Source organism: Sus scrofa, chromosome 6 (genome assembly GCF_054392235.1).
Source record: "Sus scrofa isolate SSC_HxYL_T2T_F1_AM1 chromosome 6, Sscrofa_HxYL_maternal_Yorkshire_Landrace_v2.0, whole genome shotgun sequence".
Lineage (NCBI taxonomy): Eukaryota > Metazoa > Chordata > Mammalia > Artiodactyla > Suidae > Sus > Sus scrofa.
In genome coordinates, this window is record NC_139388.1 from 86,495,721 (window position 1) to 86,522,102 (window position 26,382).

The following is a 26,382-nucleotide window of genomic DNA, read 5'->3' on the forward strand; positions in this document are numbered from 1 at the left end:
TCTTCCGAGTGGGCGCCCACACTTGACTTGCGTACCTCAGGGATGGGGAGCTCACTGCCTTATGGGGCAGCCGTGCCAAGCAGTTGTCTTTGTGCAACATATAGTCAGAAAGTTCCTAAATTCTTGCTTAGCCTGCCTTGAGAACTTCCTGGTAGCTTGCAGCCATGTTGTCTAAGAACTTTCCTTGCCTGGTGAGATCTCTGTCAAGGCAGAGACCACCTGAGGAGCCGGATTGGCCCCTCCTCCTAAAAGGCCCAGAGGGACAACCTCAATCTGAAGCCTGCAGCTCCAAGGCAGCCAGTAATTCTAACCAGCAGGGTTGGCCCGAGTTCTCCCTGGGGACCTAGCCGTGTGGAACCATCTGGGTGACACCCGCTTTACCAATGAGGAAACTGAGGCTCGGCAAAGCAGGGTGCCTCGTTCAGAGTTCTGCAAACCCAAGCGGTGGCGCTGGGACCAGACCGGTGCTTTCTGCCTCACAGGAAACCTCAGGAAGTCTGGGGAGAAGCGGGCTGACTCTGGCTGTGGGAGCTCCACTGGGTCGCTCACAGGCCCCAGGCTGTGGTTTCCTCACCTGTAGCTTCAGCACCCACGTTCTGGGATGTGCCAGAGACAGGAAACCTGGGCTCTCGGCTAGGCCTTGGGCATGAGCCTCATCTCCCTCAAGCTCGGCATCCTTGCCCATCAGATGGGGTTAATAGTTCCCGCCAGAAAGGGTGGATGTTTGGGTTACCTCCCCCCCGCCCCACACACCAGGCAGGAGCGTCCCCATTGCTCCGCTGATAACATAGGCACAGTGACCATTTTTGAGTATTGATTTATTTAGCACACACTGGGAACTGTCCTAAGTGTTTCATGGGAACCAGTTGCTTTAATTCTTCCTGCAGCCCTTCAAGCAAACCCACCAGGGGTTTGCACAGCTGGTCAGCCAGCTGGGGAGTGGGGAGCCCTCCGCACTGGAACAATCCAGATGTCTGGCGACAGGCAAGGGTTGAAGGGAATGGTGGGCGCCCTGTGGGATATTTTATAAGCTCGAAGCCTGCTGTTTGTCCAGAGTTTGTTGCAATGTGGGAGGGCTTGTACGATGACAGCTAAACTATCTATGCGAGATGCACAGACGTCTGTGTACATGTGGCCAAAAGACAGAGGGAATGTGCAGATATTATTCGTGATTCTCTCTGGGAGACGGAATTATGAATGATTGTAGTTTTCTTCATTGTGTTTTTCTACAGTAGGGATCTATTATTTTTAACCCGGAAGTTAAAAGTCATGGTAGAAAAAGACGGGTCTGAATCCGGTTTGGGAGGCCGGCAGTAACCGCCCCCGGTCCTTCTCTTCCAGATCTCTGAGAAGTACGGCTTCCCCGAGGAGAACATTCACAAGGTCTACAAGAAATGCAAGCGAGGGTGAGTGCCCGTAAGCTCCCGCCTGCCCCTCTCCCCTCACGCGTGGGCTCAGGCTGCTCCCGGCGGGTTCGCTCTGCCTGGCAGAGGCCTGCTGCTCAGGGCCGAGCTGTTTGTACTTGGCCCCGTCCGTGGAGAAGTGGCAGCGACGTGGAGCTGGGGTAGAGAGCGGCCAGGCAGGCCAAGGCCGCTGCCGAGACCAGACACCGATCACTCCCTGGAGACAGAGGGAAGGTCCGGTATCCGCCGCCTACTCGGGTGGAGAGGGAAGCACGGGGCCACATGTCAGAAGACCCAGGTTCTGACCCCAGGTCCCCGGGGAACCATCTGATGGTAATGGTAACGACGATAGTGACGGTCGCTTGGTTGACCACCTACTACGTGTCAGGTCCTGGGCTAAGCCTGTCACGTTTAACCCTCGCGGCCACCCCATGAGGTGGATACCGTGACTCACATTTTACAGATGGGGAGACGGAAGCTCAGGAGTGATAAGCAACATTCAGAGGGTCAGCAGCAGTGGAATGAGGGCACAGAGGCGGACGGGCCCAGCCAAGTTGCTGCCGGCTGGGTTGGGGGTTCATGAAGGAAAGAGCTGGCCATGAGCCAGGACAGGGAGACCTGTCCTGACGTCATCTTGAGGGAGCCCAGCCAGGGATGCTCCATGGATACGGGGCAGGAGGGAGTGAAGCTTGGCCTTCTAGGAGGCCAGGCAGTACCTGCCCCCACTGTGAGGGCTCAGGGGATTAGCACCGAGGACCACTGCGGCCTTGGCTATCTGCCCAGGAGATTTCTTTCTCAGCTAGTGGGGGGCACGGGGGGTGGAGCCGCAGGGCCAGGCGATGGCCCCTAGCAGCTGTCCAGCCTGCTCAGGGCCACTGAGCTGGGCCTCTGTGGCCCTTGCTGTCCAGGTCACTTCACCAGCACAGCCTGGGGGCCCCTGGGTGCTGAGGAATTGTCACTAGCTTTTCCTGCCTAGAGGACATAGGACCAGAGCCCTGGGAAACAGCTCCCCAGCCCCCACCCCCAGCTCAGGCCCTGTCCTCCAGCTTGGGACAGTCCAGCTAACTCCAGCTACACTTACTGGCTGTTCCTGGAAGGTGCTCAGGCTTTGCCCCGTGGCTACTGTCTGCCAGCTCTCCTTTCAGTGAGGCATGCATGTTTTGTACTCAGTCTGAGGCCCTATCCAGTCAGGCCCGGGGGGCCACCGCCTTCCTCACAGGCCAGCCTCCCCGCCTCCCTCCCCTGGGCTCCCACCCAGCCTCCTGTAGAAGAGGTAAGATGTGCCGCCCCGCAGCCCCTGGGAAAGAATCCGTTTGGTTTTGGTTGTATGAGTGTCTGGGGTTCTTGTGTGTTTTTTTCCTTCCGAGTTTCGGTTTCAAACTGGGGCCCACATGCTCTCTGGGGCGGAAGCCATCTCCCCGTGGAGGGCAGGCTCTGCTTTGCCCAGACAAGCCCAGCCCCACTTCCCCTTTAGTGCCAGTGTCCACACCCCCTGGCTGCCAACCCCGTGCCACCACCAGCCTCCCTTACAGATCCCACCACAAGCTGTGCTGAGGGGCTGAGAAATGCCTTTGCGGGTGACTCGGGAGGGGAGCATCAAGGACGCCCCACCTCTCAGCCCCACTGGCCGAGCCGCAAGTCTTTCCCTCAGGACCCAGCCAGCTCGTCCATCCACCGTTATGGTAACTCCATTTGTGGAGCACTTCCTACGTGCTCAGTGCTGCGTTCAACAACTCCCTGGCATCATGTCATTAACCCTTCGAATCTGGATGAGGAAAGTGAGGTTCAGCGTAGCCCCAGGGTCGCAGAGTTAGTAGCTGGCAGGAGGGATCCTGGCCCGTCTAAAGCCTGTGCGTGCACCCACTATTTCATCTTGCCTCCTGCTTGTTCCTCTAACCACTAAGCCATGTGCAAATAAAGGCTGTGGCCAGACCAGCCAATTTATTCGCCCAGCCCCATAGCCCAGGGTGTCACCCAGCGGGCCTTCAGAAACACCCACACCCCATACACACCCTACCCATGAAACCTCAGGCCTAGGATTATCTAAGATGCCTAAATGAGAGGAATTCCCCCCAAAAAAACCTGTGGGAGAAGAGAGGCCAGGCTCATTTGCTGCCTCCTTCATTTCAGGAACAGGAAATTGTAATCACTGGCCTGGTTTATTTTCACAGAAACCTCCAGAAAGTCCTCTGGACAAAGGTAGATACAATCAGCTCTGCAAGCACCACTGAGTGCTTGAAAGATTAGCAAGAGCATGGTTTTTGCTGGCAGCTGGCCAGGGGTTCCCTGTGAACCAGGACAGAAGACAGTCAGAAGCTGGCAGGTGACAAGAGGGCCCTATTCTGGGACAGTGGTTCCTGATGAGCCCCTGCCTCTAGGGCCCGGTTGTCATTGGCCTGAGGGGAAGGGGTCTGTGGGCCTGCCTGGGCTTCCTGGGGCGCGGGTCTGCCCTCTGGGCCTGCTGCGAGGCCCTGCCCGGGAGCGGGAGGGAGGCGGACTTCAAGTTAGTGCGCACAGGGCACTTACACATGCCTGGCCCCTAGAAGCATCCAATAAATGCCACTACATGAAACACCAAACCAAAGCCCCAAAGCTGACAGAGTGCTTAGCGCTCTGCCCCAGCCCGGGTCTCCTCTGGTCTGTCCCCTGCCTGCAGCCCCAGACAGAGATCCTCTGTGATATGAAGAAACCGCAAGCAGGACCCGGGAAGCGGGATCTTGTGATTAGATGCTGGCAGTCCGCACCCAGGCCTCGGAGCCTGAGCCCAAACTTCTTCCGGAAAGCAGCAGCAGCTGGATGCTGCCACAGAGACAGCTAGGCCTGGGCAGTAGGCCTCAGCCCTCCGCTCTCTCCATGCCCCTCCTGACCTGGGGGGTCTCGGGGCACAAGGCCACCACCTCTCCTAGGGCCCTCAGAAGAGCAGACAGATGGCTAGCTGGCAGGGGTAGGAATCTGGGATCCTCACCCCCGCTCCCGCCCCACTTAAGTTATCATGTCTCATCTGAACTCTCCCCAGTGCTGGATTTTGCCTTCCTTTGATATGTTACTCCCTAACTCATATTGATAGGGTTTTGTGTTTTGTTTAGTTTTGTTTTTCTAAAAAACGATGCAGTCGAAAGAGAAAAAAGTCTGGATTCCAATTTCAGCTCTGCCCTCTCGTGACTGTGTGGCCCAGAGCAAAGGACTTTGCTACTTTGAACCTCACCTTCCCCGCCTGGGAACTGAGGTGACGCCATAGCAAAGATTCATTCTGCCAGGCACTGCTAGATTCTAAACTCCTAGAGGGCAGGACCTTTGTTTCGGTGTGGAGCAAGGCCGTGTACCTGGAAAGGAGACCTGCAGATGCGGCAGGGCGGCTGGGGGCATGGAGGGAGGCAAGCTCCCACCCGATACGGAAGGGCAGCCGCTGCGCTCAGTCAGTCACAGCCCGGTGGGCCCCTCACTGGGGAGGCGGTTCCTAGAGGGGTGCCCTTGGCTGTGCTATGGCTCCGACCCCCTGCAGAGCTCTGTCCCTCTCAGGTTGACCCAGGTCCTTGCCCGAAGAGTGTGGGGCGCGGGGGTGGGGTGGGGAGAGGGCCAAGCCCCTCAAGTCCATGAAGCCATCCCTGATTTTTAGTTTCCTGGGCTGGGGACTCAGGGGCTTGTGTGGCACCTGCCTCTAGCCAGGCAGGCACACTTGAGTGACAACATGACAGCCTCTCGTTGAACCCAGACCTCCCTGGTCCACCCACCACACCTTCTGCACTTGAACTCACAGTCCGTGTCCAAGTGCTTGGTCAGGCCGGGTGACTAAGGAGCCCTGCGGCTTCCCAGGGCCACGCGTTAGTCCACGCTCGTGTGTGTGTGAGGCGGGGCCACCTGGCGCGGCGGTGGGCAGGGGTGGCCGCCAGCAGGCCCGGGTTTGAGTTGGGCTCCGCCCCTGGGGATCTGTGTCCTCCCCTTGGAGTGGGACAGTGAATGCCCACCTTGCAGGTGTCATGAGGGTCAGAAAGTCCACGAGGTGCCTGAGGTGCTGGGGGCCGCCGATAGGCAGCAGCCCTCACTGTCGGCCTCTCCACACCAAAGCCCGGTGACGGGCCTGCCCCCATCTGACCGGGCCTACCCTTCTCTCCCAGAATCCTGGTCAACATGGACAACAACATCATTCAGCACTATAGCAACCACGTCGCCTTCCTGCTGGACATGGGGGAGCTGGACGGCAAGATCCAGATCATCCTTAAGGAGCTGTGAGGCCTGCGCGCCCCCCTCCCCCCTCGGACCTCTGGGAACGGGCTCCAGGCGGGGAGCCAGCTGGGACGCAGTCCCTCGCCGCACACACCCTCTCCTCCTGCCGAAGGAAGAGGCCCGGGAGTCCCTCCCCCGTGTGTCCAGGCCAGGAAGGGACCTGGGAGGTGTTCTGATCGGAACACCCTTGTCGTGCTTGGATCTGCTCTCTGAACCTCCTGCCACACCTGCCCGGCAGTCAGGCCATCTTGATGACGTGCCCAGCGGACTCCTGCCTCCCAAAGACTCTTCACTGCCACCCATCTCTGGCAGGCTGCATTCCCCGGGGGGATGCGGACCCTATGTCCCCAAGCTCACCCGACGCTTCGCTCCATTCTCGATTCTTCCACCATCTTCAGACCAGTGATTTCTCTTCCTCTGGTCAGTTAGTTACCCTGAAAACACTGGATTTGCCGTGCAAATGCCTTTTAAAAGACACTGTGGTGGAAACACTCCTCAGAGACTCCCTCAACCCAAGAGGGAGAGGAGTCGACCAACTGGAACGAAGGGGCCACTCGCTGTTGTACACATTTCTTATTTACAATTGTCATTTATGTGATATATATAAATATATATATAAGTATATATTGTGTATATATATGCAACATTTTATATTTTTCATGGATACATTTTTATCATTTCAAAAAATGTGTATTTCACATTTCTTGGACTATTTTTTTAGCTGTTATTCAGTTATGCATTTTGTATACTCATATGGTATTTAGTAATAAAATTCTACTTATGTATTACTTCAAATGCTACGCTTGGTCCTTGTGTGAAAGTCTTCCAGAAAGAGAGCGTGGACGTAAACAATGCCTTTCCTTCTCTATCTGTGAGCAGCTTGCCTTGGACTTGATGGCTGGTGGTATGTGCTGGGCCCTGGGGAGGCAGAGGTGCCCACCTGGAAGGCAGCAGAGTCCTGGTGCCCAGTGTGGTCCTGTGTGGTCCAGAGGCTGAACGTCACGACCTCGGGTCCCCTCCTCCAGAGAAGACGTCCTGGGACGCCCTTGCCAAGGGCCTCCCAGCCAGGCTAGCGCACGGAGCCCAGGGCAGGGAGCGTGTCACCGGAGCGCCAGTGCCATTTTCACCCTCATGCTCTCCACCAACTCACTCTTCCTGGAGCCAGCTCCTACCAGCTCACAGAAGCAATTGTGCTCTCTCCCCCCAAGTCCACGGTCATGTCGAGATGTTGGAGGGAGTGTTTACACCAGAGGAATTGACAACTGCCACAGATCAAGGCCTTTATTTCCCCTGAAGGGCAGAGGACAAGTCAGAGTGTCCTGCCCTCCTTCCTTCTGCCTTACCGGCCGCCACCACCTCCGGTCCTCAGCTCCTTGGGCTCTAAAGTGAGGGCCATGGCCTAGCTGGGTCGTCAGGCTGCTCTTACCTCTAGAGGCCCAGGGTTCGCTGGTGGGTCTCAAAATCCCCCCATGAGGTGGGGGTGGGGACAGCAGGTAGGCCGTGACGCCCCAAACTTTGATCATAGAAGCTCTGCTTTTCTTCATTTACGTACCAAGGTCTCTCGTAAACTTTTTTTTTTTTTTTTTTTTGTATTTTTTTGTATTTTTGCCGTTTCTTGGGCTGCTCCCGCGGCATATGGAGGTTCCCAGGCTAGGGGTCGAATCGGAGCTGTAGCTGCCAGCCTACGCCAGAGCCACAGCAACGTGGGATCCGAGCCATGTCTGCAACCTACACCACAGCTCACAGCAACGCCGGATCGTTAACCCACTGAGCAAGGGCAGGGATCGAACCCGCAACCTCATGGTTCCTAGTCGGATTCGTTAACCACTGTGCCACGACGGGAACGCCTCTTGTAAACTTTTGCCTAAACAAAACTTTTTTAAAAAATTTGAAAACTGTAGATGTCTCCAAGGGCCTTCCAGCTCTGAGAGCCAGCCTAGAGTCCTGATTCCTAAAGCCCTGGGACCAGGACTCAGATCAGGCAAGGGAGACCCTAGCGTCTGGTGCAAATTAAGAGGAACCAGAGCTCAGTGATCAAGTCATGCAACGTCTTTTTAAATTAAGGCAAAAATGGAGTCCCCGTCGTGGTGCAGTGGTTAACGAATCTGACTAGGAACCATGGGGACTCAGGTTCGATCCCTGGCCTAGCTCAGTGGGTTGAGGATCCGGCGTTGCCCTGAGCTGTGGTGTAGGTCGCAGATGCAGCTTGGATCCCAAGTTGCTGTGGCTCTGGTGTAGGCTGGTGGCTACACCTCTGATTCGACCCCTAGCCTAGGAACTTCCATGTGCCGCGGGAGCGGCCCTAGAAAAAAGGCAAAAAAAAAAAAAAAATTCAAAGCAAAAAAACCCCACCAAAAAACCCAAACCCATGATGAACAAAATATCAAAACTTCTAAGTGAGGATCAGTATTACTGATGTTTCCTTTGGCCTCAGGCTCCTTCGCGGCTTGCCTGGCACAGGTGGAGGGACCCTGGGAGCACCCCGAACTGCTCTGCCCCCACAGGCCTCGCTGCTGCGGTGACATGACCCTGGATGTCAGAGTAGGTGCCACGTGAGGGTGAAATGGCGGAGTGTATGCAGAGCGTCAGCACATTGCCAGGCACGCCAGGGGCACTCAGCGTCTTTTCATTCCTTCTGGAGCCGCAGGAAGCAGGAAGGCCGTCTTCTCCACGTTGATTGCCCATCAGAATCACCCAGGCAGCTTCTGTCCCCACTGCCCAGACCACACCTTGGAGCAAGTAAATCAGAATTTCTGGGGTTTAGGCCCAGGCCTCAGTAATTTTAAAGCCCCCAGGTACAATGTGCATGAAAATGTCAGCTCCTTGACCCACTGAGCGAGGCCAGGGATTGAACCTGCGTCCTCATGGATACTAGTCAGATGTTTCCACTGAGCCATGACGGGAACTCCAGGAGGTCTCACATTTTAAAATGTCTCCGAATCTGCAGATCCAGCAATAGACAGCTGGCCTTTAGCTGGGCAGCAGCCTCAGCTCCCAGACCCCTGCTGCCTCATCTGTTCTGCTCCCTATCTTGCCCACTCAGCCCTGGAAGTGCTTGGCCTTGAGCCCCCAAATTCTGATCCAACTCCTCACCTCCAGGAGAAGCTAAGGACCTGAGCTGACGGCAGCACAGGGTGTCTGCCTTCAGGTCCAGACCTCGGAAGCTCTTGGTGCTGAGCTCCAGGCCACCTCCCAGGCACCCCAGAGCAGAGTGGCATTTGGAATCCGAGGTTCACAAGGAGGCCAGCTTTGGAGAGAAATGAGAACTCAGTTTAATGGGACACATCATTCACTCCTCTCCTCCCTCTTCCTCGCCCACCCCTCCCCAAAGGGAGAGCCCGTCGGCAGCCAGGTCTGGACTACCATTCCTGGAGGAAGGTCAAGGAGAGAGCCAAGGGGCAGCGGGGCCCCAGGCAGATGCGGCGGGGGGAGAGCATCAGCCGCCTCGGCTCATGAGTGAAAGATGCGTCAATGGTTGGGGAAGGAGGGGATGAGTGGTTAACTCTAGTTCCTCTTGGTTCTTTGAGAATCTTCCTCTTGCTGAGGAGAAATGACTTGGCAGGCAGAAAGGATCCATTAAGGTCATATTGAATTTGAGCGGGAGATGGGAGGGGATGGGACCGGGCCAGGGGAGGCAAAAGTCCAGGTGGAAAAATTGGCAGGTGCCCCTCACACCACCGCGCCCAGGGCTCTGGCCCCAGCAGGTCCCGCCTGTGGCTGTCCATCAAGCACAGGCCAGTAAACGGTGTGGCGGCCTCTCCTGCGGGTGGGTAACCACGTGACGACAGTGACTCGCTGCCATGCTTTTCATGTTCCTGTCACAGTGCCTTTGGCCTTTCCAGCTCCTGGAATTCTGGAGGAGTCCGGAAGTCAAGGCTAGAGGATGGGGAGAGAGCTGGGGCTGAGGCCCTGTGTCATCTATCCTGTGACTCCAGGGCCCTGGCTCAGCATCAGGCTTCTAGATGGGGCATCTGCCACCAGCCTCCTTCTCCTGGAGTTGGAGCTTCAGGGACACCTGAAATCTGAGGGGAGCTGTGCAGAAGCCGGCCCAGATAGCTGCATGGCAAAGTGACCGAGGGAGGCTCTGTCCAGGGGGCAGCTCAAGACAAGGACAAATGCAGCAGCCCGGTTCTAACACCAGGCTGGGGCAGCAGAGCCGTCCCAGAGTCATCAGCTGTCACACATGAAGTGGGTGCTCTCTGAATGAACATCCTGGGACACCCGGATGGACAGCCGGTGGCCAGGGCTCTTCTCGAGCTCAGGCGAGGTGACTACAACACTGGGATCCACTTGTTGTCCTCATTGTAGAGAAAAGACTGTTTTCCAGGCAATTCCGGCTTGTATGTGGCTGTGAGGAGAGAGGGAGACAACATTAAGAGACAAAAGGCCAGTTCTCAAGGCTCTGGCATTCTATATCAGAGCTGGCAAGGCCGGCAGGACCCTGTCCCACCCCTGGACCTTACATGTGGGGAGACAGAGAGGCAGGGACTGGCCCAGGGTCATCTGGCGCCTAACTGGCTGAGGCAGGACCTGAACTCTGGCTTCCCACCTTCTTCAACCATATATATATGTATATATTTATATATGTATATATATATATATTTTTTTTTTGGTCACACCTGTGGAAGTTCCCAAGCCAGCCAGGGATTGAACCCACACTAGAGCAAACTTTAACTTTTTTAATAGAAGAAAATTTACAAAAGAGTTTTGCATGAAATTTGAAAAAAATATAGAGTAGAAAAATACTCTTACAGAAACAAGGTGTCAGCTTTTAGAGGGATGCTGTTTGACTTAGTTTAGAAATTTCCAAAAAACTGAAAAGCATGACAACAGCAGCCAGGACCACTCAAGGGCTTGGGACCCACAACCTGGGGTGACTGAAACCTCTCATGCTAATTTGGTTCACAAGGGCCACACACGACCTCTGGTATTACAAGGAGCCTGGTATAACAGGGAGGTGGCAGCCGTGGCAGTCCAGGTAGGCCTGCATCCACTGGAAGCCAAGGAGGCAGATGTTTGCATGTGCTTATGCCAGGCGGGGGGTGGGGGGAAAGGAAGGGGGAGCTCAAGGAAGCTCACTTGGCCTAGATGATCACAGCATGGCCAGAAAGCTCAGAAAAAAACTCCTGGAGCTCTGGGCCGAACAGGGTCAGACAAGGACCCGGCTGGTCGCCGGGGTCCTGGAGCTCACCACGCACATGGAGCATTTGGACATGTGCTGGCCCAAGCTGAGTTCTGCCTGGACGGACCAGATGACCCCAAGGCCAAACCTCCGGCCCTTGCTGGCTTCCTTATGACTATGTTCCCAAGACCAAAGCCATGAGAATGACGTGCTCCCTGTCCCATCTACCTTACGCTTTACCCATCTGAGTGTGTGGAGGGAAGGTGACACCTCTGGGGACAGGGCCTGGGCCTAAGTCATTCTTACATCCCCAGCAGTGCTCACTGAAAAGCTGAATTTCACAGACCTGCCCACCAGCCCACCCGTCGGTCCCAAGGCCATCTACCCTGGCCGGTGCCGGGGGCGGTCAATAGCTAAGGGCTCCACTGAGAGCCACAAGCAGGCGGGGGGTGGGGAGAGTGCAGAGACCAGCCCCTGGAGGCTATCAGCTCTCAGGCAGATCCTAGGTAACAGAGACCCGCAGCTTGAACCCACCTGCAAAAGGCCGCAGAACTAGATAGCTGCAAAGACCCGCTCTGCTGGAGCCCTGCTGTACTTCACAACAGACACACACAGAAGAGAGGGGTGGGCATGGCCCACAGTGGGACTGTAACACCTCGCTCTCAGGACCTTCCCCATCTGTGAGGTGGCTCCACCACACTAGAGCCATGATTAAACATTTTTAAGAACATGAACCTTTTGGACAAAAACACTGGCTCTCCCCAGCCACCAAAATAACGTCTGCATGCTCCAAATCTGTAGATGATTTCAGGGTGACAAGGCGCCTGCAGCCCATCTTCAGGCCCCTCGAACATTCACAGTCCTCAGTTATAAATCCCTGGCCTAGAGCATCTCTAAGAGCCCTTTCACCTTAAAAAACAAACAAAACCCCTCCACCTTTCATACTCTGAGAGCATGAGCTGAAGAGACTTCTAGATCCACGCTTAACCCCTGTAAACTGTTTGGCAAACAGCCCATAAATCAGTGGCGCTTGATGGCCCAGGAATGACAAACAATTCCAGGTTTGGTTTTTACAGTCATTTGAAGCAGTCCTCTGACCTGGGCCGGGCAGGCCTGGCTGGGCTGGCGCCGCTGTCCACCGGCTGGTGTTGGACACAAAGGACGCACTAGAGATGAAGTGCTTGGGGGGGCCCGTGTAGTCCACGATCTCGTACTGGCCAGGGCCCGGAAGAGGCGGCTTGGGGGGCAGAGGCAAAGGCTGGGCAGAGAAGTTCAGGATGGGGTTTCTCCTTCAGAAAAGACAAAATGGGAAAGATATCACTATTGGGGAGATGGCAGTTTTTTGGTTTGGGGTTTTTGTTTTGTTTTGCTTTGTTTTTTTTTTCTAGGGCTGTGCCCTCTGTACATGGAAGTTCCCAGGCTAGGGGTCCAATTGGAGCTACAGCTACCGGCCTACACCACAGCCACCGCAATGCGGGATCTGAGCCACGTCTGTGACCTACACCACAACTCATGGCAACACCAGATCCCTAACCCACTGAGCGAGGCTAGGGATCAAACCTGCATCCTAATAGATCCTAGTCGGCTTTGTTAACCGCTGAGTCACAAAGGGAACTCCTCGGGGGATGGCAGTTTGTAGACTAGCCAAGGCCAGCTCAGTGCTGAGCCATTGGCAGAGAGGACTGGACATGGCACCGGGAGACCCATCTCTTGCTCCAGCCCCACCGCTAGGGAGCTGGGGGCCCTGGACCTCAGTCTCTGCACCTGCACAAGGGCGGTCAGGCATACCTAGCTGTGGGTTTGCTGTCAGGGTTAAAGGAGACGGTACCCTTAGAACACAGGTGTCAGCACAGGGCCCAACATAAAGTGAGAGCTCAGGACACACTGCTGTGGTGGATGATATTGCTGTGCTAATCAGGTGTGGTGGACAGCATTGCTGCCATGTGCCACCTCTGACTGCTTCCTGGTGCCGGGTTGGGGCTCCCTGTAAAGAACTGAGACTTCAGTTGGGCTCTATGCTAAGAGCATGGGTGAGCCACTTGTGATGTCTGCCATGGCCAGGAAATAGGAAGAGGCATCCTGAATTCCCAGGAGTTGCCACCCCAAGACTAGGAGATCTTTAGAGGCCCTTCCAGCATTGGTGCTTCAGAAACCTATGGAATCTCTCTCTGGCAAGGCAGGAGGCAGGAATGGAAATATCCTGGGGTGGAAATCAAGAGACCTCTGAATAACGATCACCATTTAGATTGCAATTGTCTGTCTGCAGGTCTGTCTCCCCCTCCTTCAGGAAAGGCGTCTTAATTTATGCCTGGTACAAAGAGGATAAATGAAAGTGAAATGGAACCTATGCTCGAGCCTTAGCTCTTGTCACTAACTCACCCTGGGACTCAGTGCCCCCAGCTGTAAAATGAGGGCTTGGACAGACCAGCTCTGAGGTCCCGTCCAGCTGCGACCTCCCATCAGGCCTGGATTCACAGAGGTCCCTGGCGTTGCCCAGGGGTCCTGGGATTGTTAGAGGAATCCCCCTACTCTGCTGCCTGCTTCACCTCCCACCTGAAGCTACTTCAAGGTCTCTCACCAAAAGGAAGAAAAATTTCTCAGAGCCCCGAACAGCCGCAGGAGACTCACCCCAGCTCAAAGCCAACCCATCCAAACAGAGGAGGTGCTAGAACTCTGCTGCCCTTCAGCCAACCCCTTTGGAAGCAAAGGCGTTCTTAAACTTGGACCTAGAGATGTCCTATCTGCCCTCCTTATTTTGCTAAAGAATTTGGTGCCCAGAGAGAGAAAGTCAGTCACCCAAAGTCACAGAGCAATTAATGGTAATGTCAGCCCCGGCCCTTCAGTCTCAGTGCCTCCCTGTTGGGGAGGGCATCATGGTGGGGCGGAGGATTTTTAAGGTTTCGTTTTTTTTTTTATTATTAGGGCTGTACCGTGGCACATTGAAGTTTCAGGGCTAGAGGTCAAATCAGAGCTACAGCTGCCGGCCACAGCCACACCAGATCTGAGCCTCTGCTTCAACCTGTGCCACAGCTCACGGCAGCGCCGGATCCTTAACCCACTGAGCAGAGCCAGGGATCAAACCTGCATCCTCATGGATACTAGGCAGGTTCTTAACCCTATGAGCCACAATGGGAACTCCAAATTTTCAGGTTTTAGGGTCCTATGGACCTGAATCTGAATGCCAATCGGCCAAGTCCCTCGATGTCCCAGAGCAAGGAGCAGCGACCCTCACTCCTCCTACGGAAGGTGATGACTGGAGAAGAGGTATCTCAGGTGCCTAGCAGAGCGCCAGCACACAGTAAGTGCTCAGTAAAAGCACTTGTTATTATCACGATCCCTTGCAGTACCACCACCTACTGCCTGGTCCCCAAGAAGCAGCAGAGCCTTAGGAAAAGGAGACTGGGTCCCTCACCAGTCACACCCTGCAGCAGGACGGACACTCCCACTGCCGGGAAGGCTGTTGGCAGCCACCATAAACCTGCTTGAGGCTCCCCTGGTGGGATGGAGAGACAGCTGCCTTGGATGCTTGTTTAGAACCAAGGTGCCCACAAGAAACGAGAAAACCTGCCTCCTTTCTTCCCCTCTGGTCTGCGTGGAAGACCCAGGGACGGTGTGTGGGGACGGTGTGTGACCCACCCCTCTCCCCTCATAAAGAAAAGCCTCACCCCATTAAATCACCCCCAGAGATCTGATAAGTGTGTGACTGGTGCTGATCCCTGGAAGTTAGAGCTGGAACGAGCCAACCACCGCACAAGGTCACCCCAGGGGTCTGGGTCACCCTGAGACTTTGGGGAGATGGTGAGTTATCTTGTCTCCTGTCTGGGGATAGCCTGCAGGGGCAGGGCAGGCCGGGGCCTCGTCCTGCCAGTATTCTTGCCGAGAGTGGATGAGAGGCCCCCTCTCTCCTCCGTTCACCTGCTCAGAAGAGGCTCAGCCCCACCAGCTCAGCTCCCTGGATCTTTGGAGAATATCAGCCACCTGTAGGAGTTGCCGTCGTGGCTCAGTGGTTAATGAATCTGACTAGGAACAATGAGGTTGCAGGTTCGATCCCTGGCCTTGCTCAGTGGGTTAAGGATCCGGTGTTGCTGTGAGGTGTGGTGTAGGTCGCAGACGTGGCTCTGGATCCCACACTGCTGTGGCTGTGGTGGAGGCCGGCTCTGATTTGACCCCTATCCTGGGAACCTCCATATGCCACGGGAGCGGCCCAAGAAATAGCAAAAAGACAAAAAAAAAAAAAAAAAAAAGAATATCAACCACCTGTGCAGCTCTGTGCCTGGCACTCTGGGGAGTCCAGACCACCTGACAGACCCTGAATGCTCCCGAGGGTTCCACAATCCACTGCTGGAGGCAATCATGACAGGTGACACCTTAAGGCAGTACAGGCGTTGCCCTTAGCCAGACCTGACTTTGACCCTGCACTTCCTCATTCACTAGCTGTGTGTCCTTGGCAAATCTCTTCGCCTCCCAAACTTCAGTTTCTTCGTCTATAAAACAGTGAATAATAATACCTGCCACCCAGGGATTGCTGTGAAGATTAACAAGTGTTTTACTCAAGTATCATTTGAAAAAAACCAAAAATGAAGGAGTTTCCATCATGGCGCAGTGATAACGAACCTGACTAATATCCACGAGGATGCAGGTTCGATCCCTGGCCTTGCTCAGTGGGTTAAGGATCCTGTGTTGCTGTGGTTGTGGTGTAGGCTGGCAGCCACAGCTCTGATTAGACCTCTAGCCTGGAAACCTCCATATGCCGCAGGTGCAGCCCTAAAAAGACAAAAAGAAAAAGAAAAAAGAAACGTTAGGCCAGAGGTCACGAAGACTGACTCCAGCTGGGTGAATCCAGACATCTACCCTAGAAGAGGTAACATTTGCCCTGAAAGGTAAGCAGGAATTCTTCAGGTAGCAAAGGTGGAGAAGGGGATATTTCTCTCTGAGGAAACAGCGGGGGCAAAAACATGGACAAGGGACAAGTAGTAAATCATGGCAGGAATCAGGGCACAAGGCTGAGCCCTTGTGAACCCACGCCTGCAACCCTCCAGCCCCCCACGAACTCCGGGCTGTCAGCGTGGGTTCCTGATCATCCCCCCTTACAGACCCTGATGAGGGGCCAAAGGAAAGCTTCTACCAACGACCTCTGAATGCAGCCCTGACCTCCAGGCCGCTCACCCGGGTCACCTCCCAGAAACGCCCAGCACTGGCGCCATCCGGCAACTCCACACTCCTGCCATGCTGTTCCTCCTGCCGGGAGCACCTCCTTTCCCTGCGAACTCCCTCTTCCTTCTCACCGTCTCCAGGGAAACTTCTCCAGCCACTGCCCTTTCCCTGCCCCATCTCCCTGCTGTGGCCCCGTAGAGGAGCGTGGGTTTTGGAGTCAAATGGACCTGGATTCCACCCTGCTCCACCACTTCAGTGAGTCTGCAGTCATCTGTAAACTCGATGTAACAAGCCTGCCCTGTGGGAGAGCTGGAAGAAGACACTAGATAATGTCCAGGAAAGCCCTGAGTACAGCATAACTGGCCCCTCAATACACTGTGGCCATTCTCCATGTCTCTGCACAAAACACTGGATTTTCTGTCCTTTTTACCTGCTTAGCTACTTAAGGGAGGGGCTGGCGTCTTATCCATTTCTGAGGCCCTGGTCCCTATTCCTGAGACATTTGCCTAACTACAGAGAAAAGCAGAGGGGTTGAAGCAAGCAGGCAGCTGAACCGCACCTGACAGTTTTATCATGGTGCAGGGCTAGTCCTTCCGGGTCACAGTGAGCCTGGGCAAATCACAAAGGCCAGGGCAGCCACAGTGCATTGTGACAGGGGTTTTTATGAGCCTCATCACCCAGTTATAAAAGCCAACCTGGTCCTGCCCTGTGGAAAGAAAACATCTATCAAAGGCTCTGAGTTGGCCGCAACTGGATTAAGTGTGTTTGCAGCTTCCAACGTGAGCTGTTTGCAAATCGCCCAAGAATAATAGACATCTCTGAGCTCTCAGCAGGTCACTTGGGGAGGGCATCTGAGACCCTCGGGACACTCCCAAGCACAGATTCACTCTGCCTCAAGGATTCCCAGGGTTGGGAGGGATAAAGGGGCAATTTTTTCTCATCATTAAAGGGCAGCTGATTGCCTCTGGGGTGGAATGCAGTATCTGTTTAACAGGGTAGCGGGTGACAGATTACAGCCGCTTGGGAAGAAGCATCCCATATCTAATTGAAAATCCCTGGGGAACTTTAGGTGGGTCCGACATAATTACCCAAATTGGAGCGGGGCCAACGGGGCTTGATTCTTCAACTCTGGCCGTGACAGGACAGCGTGTCTGTGCAAACCCAGTGGCTTAAAAACTCCAGGAAGCAGATCAAGGGTTAGAAAGATGTCAATGGGTGTTTCACCTCCTTGCTAGCGTGCATTGGAAGGCAGCGCCTAGGAGGAACTATTTTGATCTCCAAAAGCCCTTACCCTGACTCACCCTGATCCCCTGAGTCATCCACCCCTGCGACAGACTGGAGACCTAAAGAAGTGAAACCTGGGCTGACACCCCTCCTCTAAAGAGCCCCCCCCCAGAAGCTGGTAAATCATCTCAGCTTTTGAGTCAGCAACGTGGCCATAGCAAAGAGGCACTTTGTGACACCTTTCCAGCCCTGAGCACAGCACCTGCCACTCCCGAAACATCAGGTGAGTGTGGAGGACTCGCTCACACACTTCCATAAAGACACAGCTTACACAGATCAAAAGCATACCGTCCGCCAAACCTGGTGAGTTGTGTGGGTTACCTTATTTTCTTCATGCAAGCCCATCGTAAAGTGTTCTTGCCCCAATTCTCCGAGGATGAATTTGAATTCCTGGAGAAGAAAGTGACCCCCTACCACCACTACCATCTCCCCTGCCCAGGGCTGGTGAGACTGGTAGGCAGGAGTTCCAGTGGCCTGACTTCCTGCCTGGGCCATAGAGCCACACAGCCTCTATGGCCCATTCCCAGCTCAGGAGGTCAGCAGAGGTTGGTGACATGGGACCAGCAGCTCCAGAGAGAGTTAACATCTCCCCTGGTTCTTCCTGCATCTTAAAGAAAGCAGGGCCAAAATGTCATTTTTGAAAACTGGAACCCCACCCAAGAACAGGGAGCCATGCACTTCAAACCAAGAGAGATAAGGGGAGGGGCCCACAATCCTGCTGCATGCATGGGAAACCTGGGCTGCCTATGCTTCCAAAAAGGAAGCACGGTGACAGTTCTGATTCTCCACCACTGCCCCACGAAGCCCAGGGGCCTGGAGATGATGGGACAGAAACAGCACAGACCTTCTCCAGAGCCCGATGACCCCAAGACAGGCCCTCGGGTGCCCTGGCCCTGTCCTCCCTCCAGGGTCACAGGAAAGGAAACAGGACTTGACTTTGAGAGACCGGAGTTTAGATGCGCTTTCAATATGACCATCTTTGGCTTGTCTTTCTTTATGTTACATCCCTTTCTCCATCATTCCACATACAAAAGGCTGCTATTTTAGCATAACCAGCAGCACACTTCAGTTTTATCTTTTTGCTTTTCAATGAAATTACAGAGTTCACTTCTTCCTTTCCATGTCAACTCAGTAATATATCTTTTGGACTTCTGTGGGTCCAGCCTCTCCCACCCCCACCCTACCCCCTGTATGCTCTCCTGAGCGACATGGTGAGCAAAGCTGGGGGTCACAGAGTGTCTGAAGTGGAAAGACTTCTCCGCCTCACACATGGAGAAACAAAGACCCAGGGAAGTGCTGAAAGCAGCTTCTGACCACAGAGCCAGTCCACACAAGTGTCCTGCCATCGAAGCCGGGGTGCCATCCACTCACCAGGGTGAACCCAAGTTAAAGAGACACTCAGTTTCACAGGTCCCTTTACTGCAGGTCTTCTCAGAGCCTTTAATAAGTTCATACACACTGCGATGCTCCCAGGGGCAGAGGAACTGCATGCAGTGTGTTTCCTCGGTTTATTAACCAAGGATCCATCATTCATGAAGCATCACAGAGAGCCATGTGCCCTAGAGGCCCCCAGACATGCCAGCACTACTGCACTGACTGGCTGGAAAGAGCCCTTGTGTGTGGCCACGCAAGCTAGGGGCCCATTCGAACCAGCATTTTGTTGCACGGTCCTCTGCCTTGCTCGGGAGTTGGTCCCAGATGAGCCTGACTAAAGATGCGTCCGGTGCTCTATTCACCTGGGCCTTCGGCACAGAACTGGAAACCTTCAGGGCCTGTGGACTGACAGATGCGAATGCCACGAAAGGCGAATGTGTCAAACTGCTGGTCCAAACCTGAACAAAGGCCAAAGGCCAAGGCCCTGGGGAAGGCAGTGAAACACCAAGTGCTGCCCACTCTGCTCGAACCGCTTCCCTTTAGAAGCGACGGAACAGCTGTATCCTATATCCTCATGTATCATCTCGAAGACATAGAACAAGAAGAGCGATGGCTATTTTCCAACAATTTCTCATCTGATCCTCACAGAATCTCTGTGAGATAAGGTCCTTATTGGCACTTAATAATGTGGAAACAGAGGCTCAGGGAGGAGAGGTGTCTGCCAGAAACAGAGCTGTGATTCCACGGGGAGCCTGCCTCCACCCACTCCCTCGGGGGCAGTGTAGGGGAGAGGCTGCAGGCCAACTCCAAGGCAGGAAACACCTAATGTTTGAAGAGAGCCCGTTCCCGACTTTCCCACCCCCACCCTGCAGCCTGTGAAGGGCTAACAAGCAGAAGCCAAGTCGGAAGGGCAGAAGGGACTTAGCTGGTGGGCTCCTTCTGAGGTCACCCTTTCTCTGGGTCTTGAGTTGGACTCAAGTCTTGTTCCTCCCCCTGACTCCGCTCTCCTTGCCCAGGGCTGATGGTCAGAGGGGACCCAGTGTCACCAGCCTCCCTGGGCTGCCCAGCCTTCTGACCCACTGTGGCTGCAGGCCCAGCCAGCTGCCCAGCCTCTCTGAAGGGGGCCCAGCTGGCCATACCCTCAGCCCCATCCTGCTGGTCAGCCCTCCCAATAGCCAATCCTGCCTGGAGTGAGGTCTTAGAAAGTCACAGGACAACTGACCTTGATGGCACTTACTTCTAGAAGTTCTAGACCCATTTGAGGACTATTAAGCCCTGTGAGTTTTTGAGTTTCTGAGGTGAAAGTGACATTAAATATACAGGATATTAAAAATGGTAACACGAATCCCTGTCTTTTAAAATGTGTGCTAAAGTCACCACTGATACTATGTCAAATATATATATATATATATATATATATATATATTTTAATGCAACTTCCAAATGCACTCATCCCCCTTTACGTGTGAGGGCATGGAGGCACAGAGGGGTTAATATAGTGCTGATGGTCACACAGCATGAAAACAGCAGAAGCTGAAGGTAAAATCTAGCAGGTCTGACCAAAGTCTAGGTTTTTAACCTATCAGTACAAAATTGTGCGAGCCTCACTGCTTCTGTATATGCTGCCTCCCCAGTGGATTTTATGTTACAGAAATAATGTCAGCACCAGGGGGTACAGCATCACAGGGAACATCAGGAGACCAGCCAGTCCTGTGCCTGATCCCCAGTAGCACCTGAGGACAGCTGTGTGGACTCAAGCAAACCTCACAGCCTCATGAAAGCCTATCTTCCTCCTCTATGAAGTAATCATTCCTGCAATAGCGTTATGATCGTTGAATAATATGTCCCACTCCTGGCACATAGTAGTTGCTCAATAAAGATTAAGTATTCAGCAAGGATTTATTGGGAGTTCCCATTGTGGCTCAGTGGTAACCAGTCTGACTAGTACCATGAGGATGAGGGTTTGATCCCTGGCCTTGCTCAGTGGGTTAGGGATCTGGCATTGCCATGAGCTGTGATGTAGGTCACAGACGCGACTCGGATACTGTGTTGCTGTGGCTGTGATATAGGCTGGCAGCTACAGCTCTGATACAACCCCTAGCCTAGGAACTTCCATATGCCACATAAGCAGCCCTAAAAAGCAAAAACAAACAAACAAACAAAAAAAAAAAACAAGAATTTTTTTTTTTTTTTTTTGTCTTTTCTTAGGGCCACACCGGTGGCATATGGAGGTTCCCAGGCTAGGGGTCAAATGGGAGCTGTAGCCGCTGGCCTAGCCATAACCACAGCAACATGGGATCCGAGCCTTGTCTGTGACCTATACCACAGCCCTCGGCAACACGGGATCCTTAACCCACTGATCAAGGCCAGGGATTGAACCTGCATCCTCAGGGATACTAGTCAGATTCATTTCCACTGAGCCACCATGGGAACTCCCCCCCCAAGAATTTATTACACACCTGCCAGTTGTCAGCAAGGGCCCCAGGAGAGCAACTCAGCCTGTGTCTGCCAAGTGGTGACACCCTTCCTTTCCTTCCCGTGCTGGAGCCCTTCCCCAGAAAGACCTTTCAGAAGGAAGATCAGAATGATCAGGACTCACGGGATAAGAGTCTTTTTTGGAACTTTGGTGTGATCATTCGGGTTGTAATAACCGGGTCCTGGGCCTGTCGACGTGAGTTTTAATCCACGCCCCGTTTTTGATTTAAAACAAGACATCAATATCTTTGGCGACTGCTTCACAAGGGATTCGTTGACGTTATAATGCCCTGAGTGGAAAAACATTTTAAAACAGAATAAAGGACTTTTCTCAAATAAAGAAAAAAGCAGTACCATGTGCCTAAGAATGCACTGAATGACTATAAGGCAGAATCACTCCAGGAAACGGAGGGGGTCACCAGGAATAACTGACAACCGCACTCACCTTTCAGAGAACGTGTCCATGCAACACACGCTGAGCTCATCTAATCCTCACAGCAGCCCAGCAAGGTGGGAAAACCAAGACGCAGACGTATTCAATAATTGGCCAAGAGACATTCGTCCACCCAAGCCCAGCTTCCTCCCCTATAAACTAAAGATAATGATTCTTCCAATGACTGGGAAGCTATGGCAGTAGCAGAATGTTTTAGTTCTGGCATGCAGTGATGCCATAACTATTATGCCGTTAACAAGTATTTATAGGCGTTTCCGTCGTGGAGAAGTGGTTAACGAATCCGACTAGGAACCATGAGGTTGTGGGTTCAATTCCTGGCCTTGCTCAGTGGGTTAAGGATCCGGCATTGCCGTGAGCTGTGGTGTAGGTCACAAATGCTGCCCAGATCTGGCATTGCTGTGGCCCTGGCGTAGCTGGCGGCAAGAGCTCTGATTAGATGCCTAGCCTGGGAACCTCCACATGCCGTTGGTGTGGGTCCTAAAAGGATGAAAGACCAAAAAAAAAAAAAAAACCAAAGTATTTATTGAGCACCTACAATGCGGTCCCAGGCTCACCTGCCTCCAAGGTCCATGCTTTCCCACTATGCCTTGTCTCAAGAAACTATATCAGAATAAAATTAATTGGACTGTGTGCAAAGCTTTAAGGAAGAAGAGAATGATCTGAGTCAGGGTAAAGAAGGCACAGTATCACCCCTAAGTAGTCAGTGGCCCAGTAAACGGAGGCAGGTGTTTTGGAGTGTAAAGTGACAGTACAGACAAAGGCCTTCAAGATGCCTGCACGTTTTGACCCTGGCTTCCTAATTTACTCAAGAATTAGTAAAATTAGGAGTTCCCTGGGGGCCTAATGGTTAAGGATCCGGCACATCTCTGCTGTGGCTCAGGTCCTGGGAATTTCTGCATGCTGCAGGCATGGCCAAAAAGAAAAAAAAAAAAAAAAAAAAAAAAAAAAAAGGAATAAAGAAAAAGAAATTAGGAAAACTATTCAACATAATGAAAAAGCTTGAAGCCTGAAGATATACACAACAGCAGTAGCTACAGTGTGAGGAATGATCATGAGTCTAAAAGTCCAAGTCAAGGGGGCAGTTATGGGAAAACAGCCCAGTCTGAGGAAGGTAAATACAAAGGCCATAAAGCCACATAGCAATGTTTTTGAAAATAAAAGTGAGGGAAAAAAATAAAGCTTAAAATCTAGGAGTTCCCGTCGTGGCTCAGTGGTTAACGAATCCAACTAGGAACCACGAGGTTTCGGGTTCGATCCCTGGCCTTGCTCAGTGGGTTGAGGATCCGGTGTTGCCGTGGTTTGTGGTGTAGGCCGCAGACGCGGCTTGGATCCCACGTTGCTGTGGCATAGGCCGGAGGCTACAGCTCCGATTAGACCCCTAGCCTGGGAACCTCCATATGCCGTGGGAGTGGCCCAAGAAATGGCAAAAAGACAAAAAAAAAAAAAAAAAAAAAGATCTACACTGTATATATGACAGCATCAATGAACAAATGGGTAGATGTGAATCAAAATAGGTCAGAACCCAGAAAAGTGGGAAAAACTATATCAGTGATGGCACTACGGGTGGGTAAGATCTTTCAAATTTTCTAAATCTTGTAAAGTTGACTGTGTTTTAAATAAAACTGACTTTTCCATTATGAAAGCACTGAGAATGACAATATGGGACATACTAGCAAGACTATATTTAAATGGTAATTAATATTCAGCGAGGGCAAAGGTGAGGGAAAGTAGAGTCTTCAAAGAAGCAGGAGGATAAATTACCTCTGCTGAAGGGCTGTTTGGTCACAAGTATCAAAAACCTTAAATATTTTACATGCATTTTGACTTCGCAATTTCATGTTAGGCAATTTACATAAGGAAATCATCTTGATTGTACACAAGTTATGAGCTATAAGGATGTTTGCTGCCACTCTATTTATATGAGTGATCAGCTTAAAACAACCTAAATCTCCAACAAGAAGGCTTTTGTTCCTTAACTGATGAGACCATCAGACATGCAATACCATGCAACTATTAAAAAAGGCGTTCTAAGAGGATTTTTTTCCCCTGCATCCACGATATGTGGACATTTCCAGGCCAGGAATTGACCCGAACTGCTGCAGTGACACGCTGGATCTTTACCCCGCAGTGCCATAAGGAAACTCCATCTAGGAAGATTTTTAACAACATGAAAATATACACTTAAGTTAAAAACAAAAAAGTTCAGTTAGTAGCATTTATAATACTGATATATACCTCTCAAATTATCTGTTCCTTTTACATGTACATGTATTTAGTTTTTCTTAGTATTTCCTCTACCAAAAATTTTAAGGCAGTGCTTGATTATAAAATGCTAAAAAACAGAAGCAAGAGGGAAAGGCACTCATGCTCCCGTGGTGCAGAGAAGCAGGGTGAACACTCCGCTTCTCTGGACACTGTCTCATGGTGTTGGGCTCAATTCTGTCACATTTTTCTTTCTTTTTTCTTTTTCTTTTTGTCTCTGAGGGCCACACTGGCGGTGGCATATGGAGGTTCCCAGGCGAGGGATCGAATCAGAGCTGTAGCCTCCAGCCTGTACCACAGCCACAGCTCACGGCAACGCCGGATCCTTAACCCATTGAGCGAGGCCAGGAATTGAACCGGTGTCCTCATGGATGCCAGTTGGGTTCATTCACCACTGAGCCACGATAAGAACTCCATGTCACATTTTTCAAGTGACACTTTAACATAGGCATTTCCCCATGTTCCACTGACGTTTGTTTAAGGAGAAATAAAGAGAGAGGAGGACATTGGAGCAGTGGCTGGCCTTGTGCCTGGCACAGACAAACTTTAAAAGACCCAACCAGCCCGTGTGTGCAGGTGGCATTTGCTCAGAATTGAGGGCAGACCAGACTGGGCCTCAGCCCCTGTGGCCGGGCACCCAGAGCACCTGGGACATGGTAGGGAAGCCAGTCACGCTCCACACCTGGCTTTTCCCACAGCGGGAGCAGCATTTTTCCAAGGGCTCAAAGCAGAGGATTTCTCTAGTGGGCAGATTCTCCAGGCTCTGGCAGGTGTGGGGGATGGAGGGAGGTTCTTCAAGGTAGCAGGCTAGGTCTAGGGCACCTGGATTCAAATCCTGGGCTTGGCACTTGCTTTCTAAAAATCATTTTTGCTTGTAAAGTGGGGATATAATAATAATAATAATAACAGCAGCAGCAGCAACAACAACACATGCTCTCTGAGCACATATGTGCCAGACAAAGCTCCATGGGGTTTTGAGAGTATTCGATGAGTGAAAAGCTCCTGGCACACAGTAGGAGTTTAACAGATGCTGGTGGCCACCTCTCCCCCTCCTGCTCCATTACGAGGGGTCAAGGGGCCCTCAGGACCCTCCCGGAGGGAGTGGCTGCCACATCCTGGGACTCACTGCTGGGACCTCTGGCCAAACCCCAGGGATGCCGGCTTTGTTCTCCTGTATAAACAAACCAGGTGGGGTTTCGCCCATGGTGATGCAAGGCAGGGAGCTTTAGCCGGAGACAGCCTCCTAATTAGAGCTGGTTTTGTTCTTCAGCTTCAGACTGATCTTCTCAACTTTAATCTGGATTTGCTGAAATCTCACAGGAGCTGCAATTTTATCCACGCCTCCTCCAAGAAGCGTGATTGCAGAGGCAAGACTTTCCAGCTCCTCCCCTGGGCTCTGGGGCCCCAAGTTCCCTTGGAAAGGTCCCTTCCCATTTGGGGAGGTCTCTTCTAAGCAATGTTCCTGGAGTGTGGCCTGCTGCACCACCAAATTTTTCTGGAAATTTTTCACTAAGGCCGATGTGGGGTGGAGGTCTGAGGGCCCACGACGGGTGCAATATATTTTCCCAGTCCGGCAGGAAGAACATTCGCAGGCAAGCCCTTGTGTGTTCATACATCCTGGTGGCTTCAGAAGTCACACTGGGATGACAGGAGTAAGAGGTTCCTCAGACACCTCTGGGGTCAGGCCTGCTGTTTATTAGCTGTGTGGCGCTGAGCAAGTCACTTCAACTCTCTGGGCCTCCACTTCCTCACCTCAAACACAGGCCTAAGAGTATGGCCCGTGAAGATGGGTGTGTGAGGGCTGCCTGAAAAAACTTATCACAGAGTAGGTGCTCAGTAAACAGAGCTATTTGCCATCGTTTGATGATAGATGGCGAAGTTGCCTCTAGACGCGGGAGAGAAGGAATATGGCAGCCCAGCATCCGAGGACCCAGATCTAACATGTGTCCCCAGCCTCCGGCTCCCCCTCCCTCCCCCCCCAATGCCCGTGGTGGCCCCTCGGGGTGTGCACATGTGCATACTTCTGATGTGAGAAGCCACCCCCACCCCCTCACCCCCATCTGGCGGCCCAGGGCAGGTGTGCCTGGTCTGAAAGGAAGGCCAAAGTGTCAGGCTGCCTTGGGGTCTGTTTCCAAAGCCGTCGTTCTTCCCCTGAATGGGGAGCCAGGCTTCCCCTCTTTGTACAGTGACGGCCTGCACTCCCTCTGCTCTCAAAGCCTAGCTTCTTCCGGTGCCCTGCAGATCGGATCTGGTCCATGACCCTTAGTCAAGGCCAGGGCTTACCTGGGGCAGGTCCTGTTTCCGTAATCATGAAAAGTCCTCTCTGGGTTTTGGACATGAACCCGGCTCGGGCACAGACGTTGTTTGTCTGCTTGCAGCAAGAGACAGAAGTCTGGGGGAGAGAATAAGCACGGTGAGCTCAGGGCCTTCCCTTTCCGTGTCCCTGTCGTCGTGCCTGGACAAGTGGCACACTGGGGTGAAAAATCAGATCTAAACCTGTCCTCAGAAAATGAAAGGACGCAAGCAGAAAAGGTCACACCCCAGCTGGAGTGGACGACGGCTTTGTCATCACCAGCAAGTGTCCAGGGACCCAACACAACACAGAGCCAGCCTGCAGACCCGGCTTTCAA

At 52.9% G+C, this 26,382-nt stretch overlaps 2 protein-coding genes across 30 annotated transcripts in view; one reads left to right on the plus strand and one right to left on the minus strand.

Moving 5' to 3' along the window:
* GRHL3 (grainyhead like transcription factor 3) overlaps positions 1-6,422 on the plus strand; it is a 36,118-nt gene extending 29,696 nt beyond the window's left edge. For both annotated transcript variants that reach the window (XM_021095540.2, XM_003127705.7), the window contains exons 15-16: positions 1,342-1,406; positions 5,519-6,422. In XM_021095540.2, the coding sequence (XP_020951199.1) occupies positions 1,342-1,406; positions 5,519-5,633 (180 nt within the window). In that variant the 3' untranslated portion in view covers positions 5,634-6,422. The remainder of the gene's footprint in view (positions 1-1,341; positions 1,407-5,518) is intronic.
* A 2,453-nt stretch (positions 6,423-8,875) lies between these two features.
* STPG1 (sperm tail PG-rich repeat containing 1) overlaps positions 8,876-26,382 on the minus strand; it is a 58,971-nt gene continuing 41,464 nt past the window's right edge. For 16 of the 28 annotated variants that reach the window (XM_021095549.2, XM_021095548.2, XM_084963368.1 and 13 more), the window contains 4 exons: positions 26,036-26,144; positions 21,161-21,326; positions 11,848-12,038; positions 8,876-9,975 (listed from right to left, as the gene is read on the minus strand). In XM_021095549.2, coding sequence (XP_020951208.2) covers positions 9,899-9,975; positions 11,848-12,038; positions 21,161-21,326; positions 26,036-26,144 — 543 coding nt within the window. In that variant the 3' untranslated portion in view covers positions 8,876-9,898. Of the gene's footprint in view, positions 9,976-11,847; positions 12,039-21,160; positions 21,327-23,151; positions 25,567-26,035; positions 26,145-26,382 lie in introns of those variants that run through there. The other 12 variants (XR_014807293.1, XR_014807295.1, XR_014807296.1 and 9 more) reach the window with 6 other exon arrangements.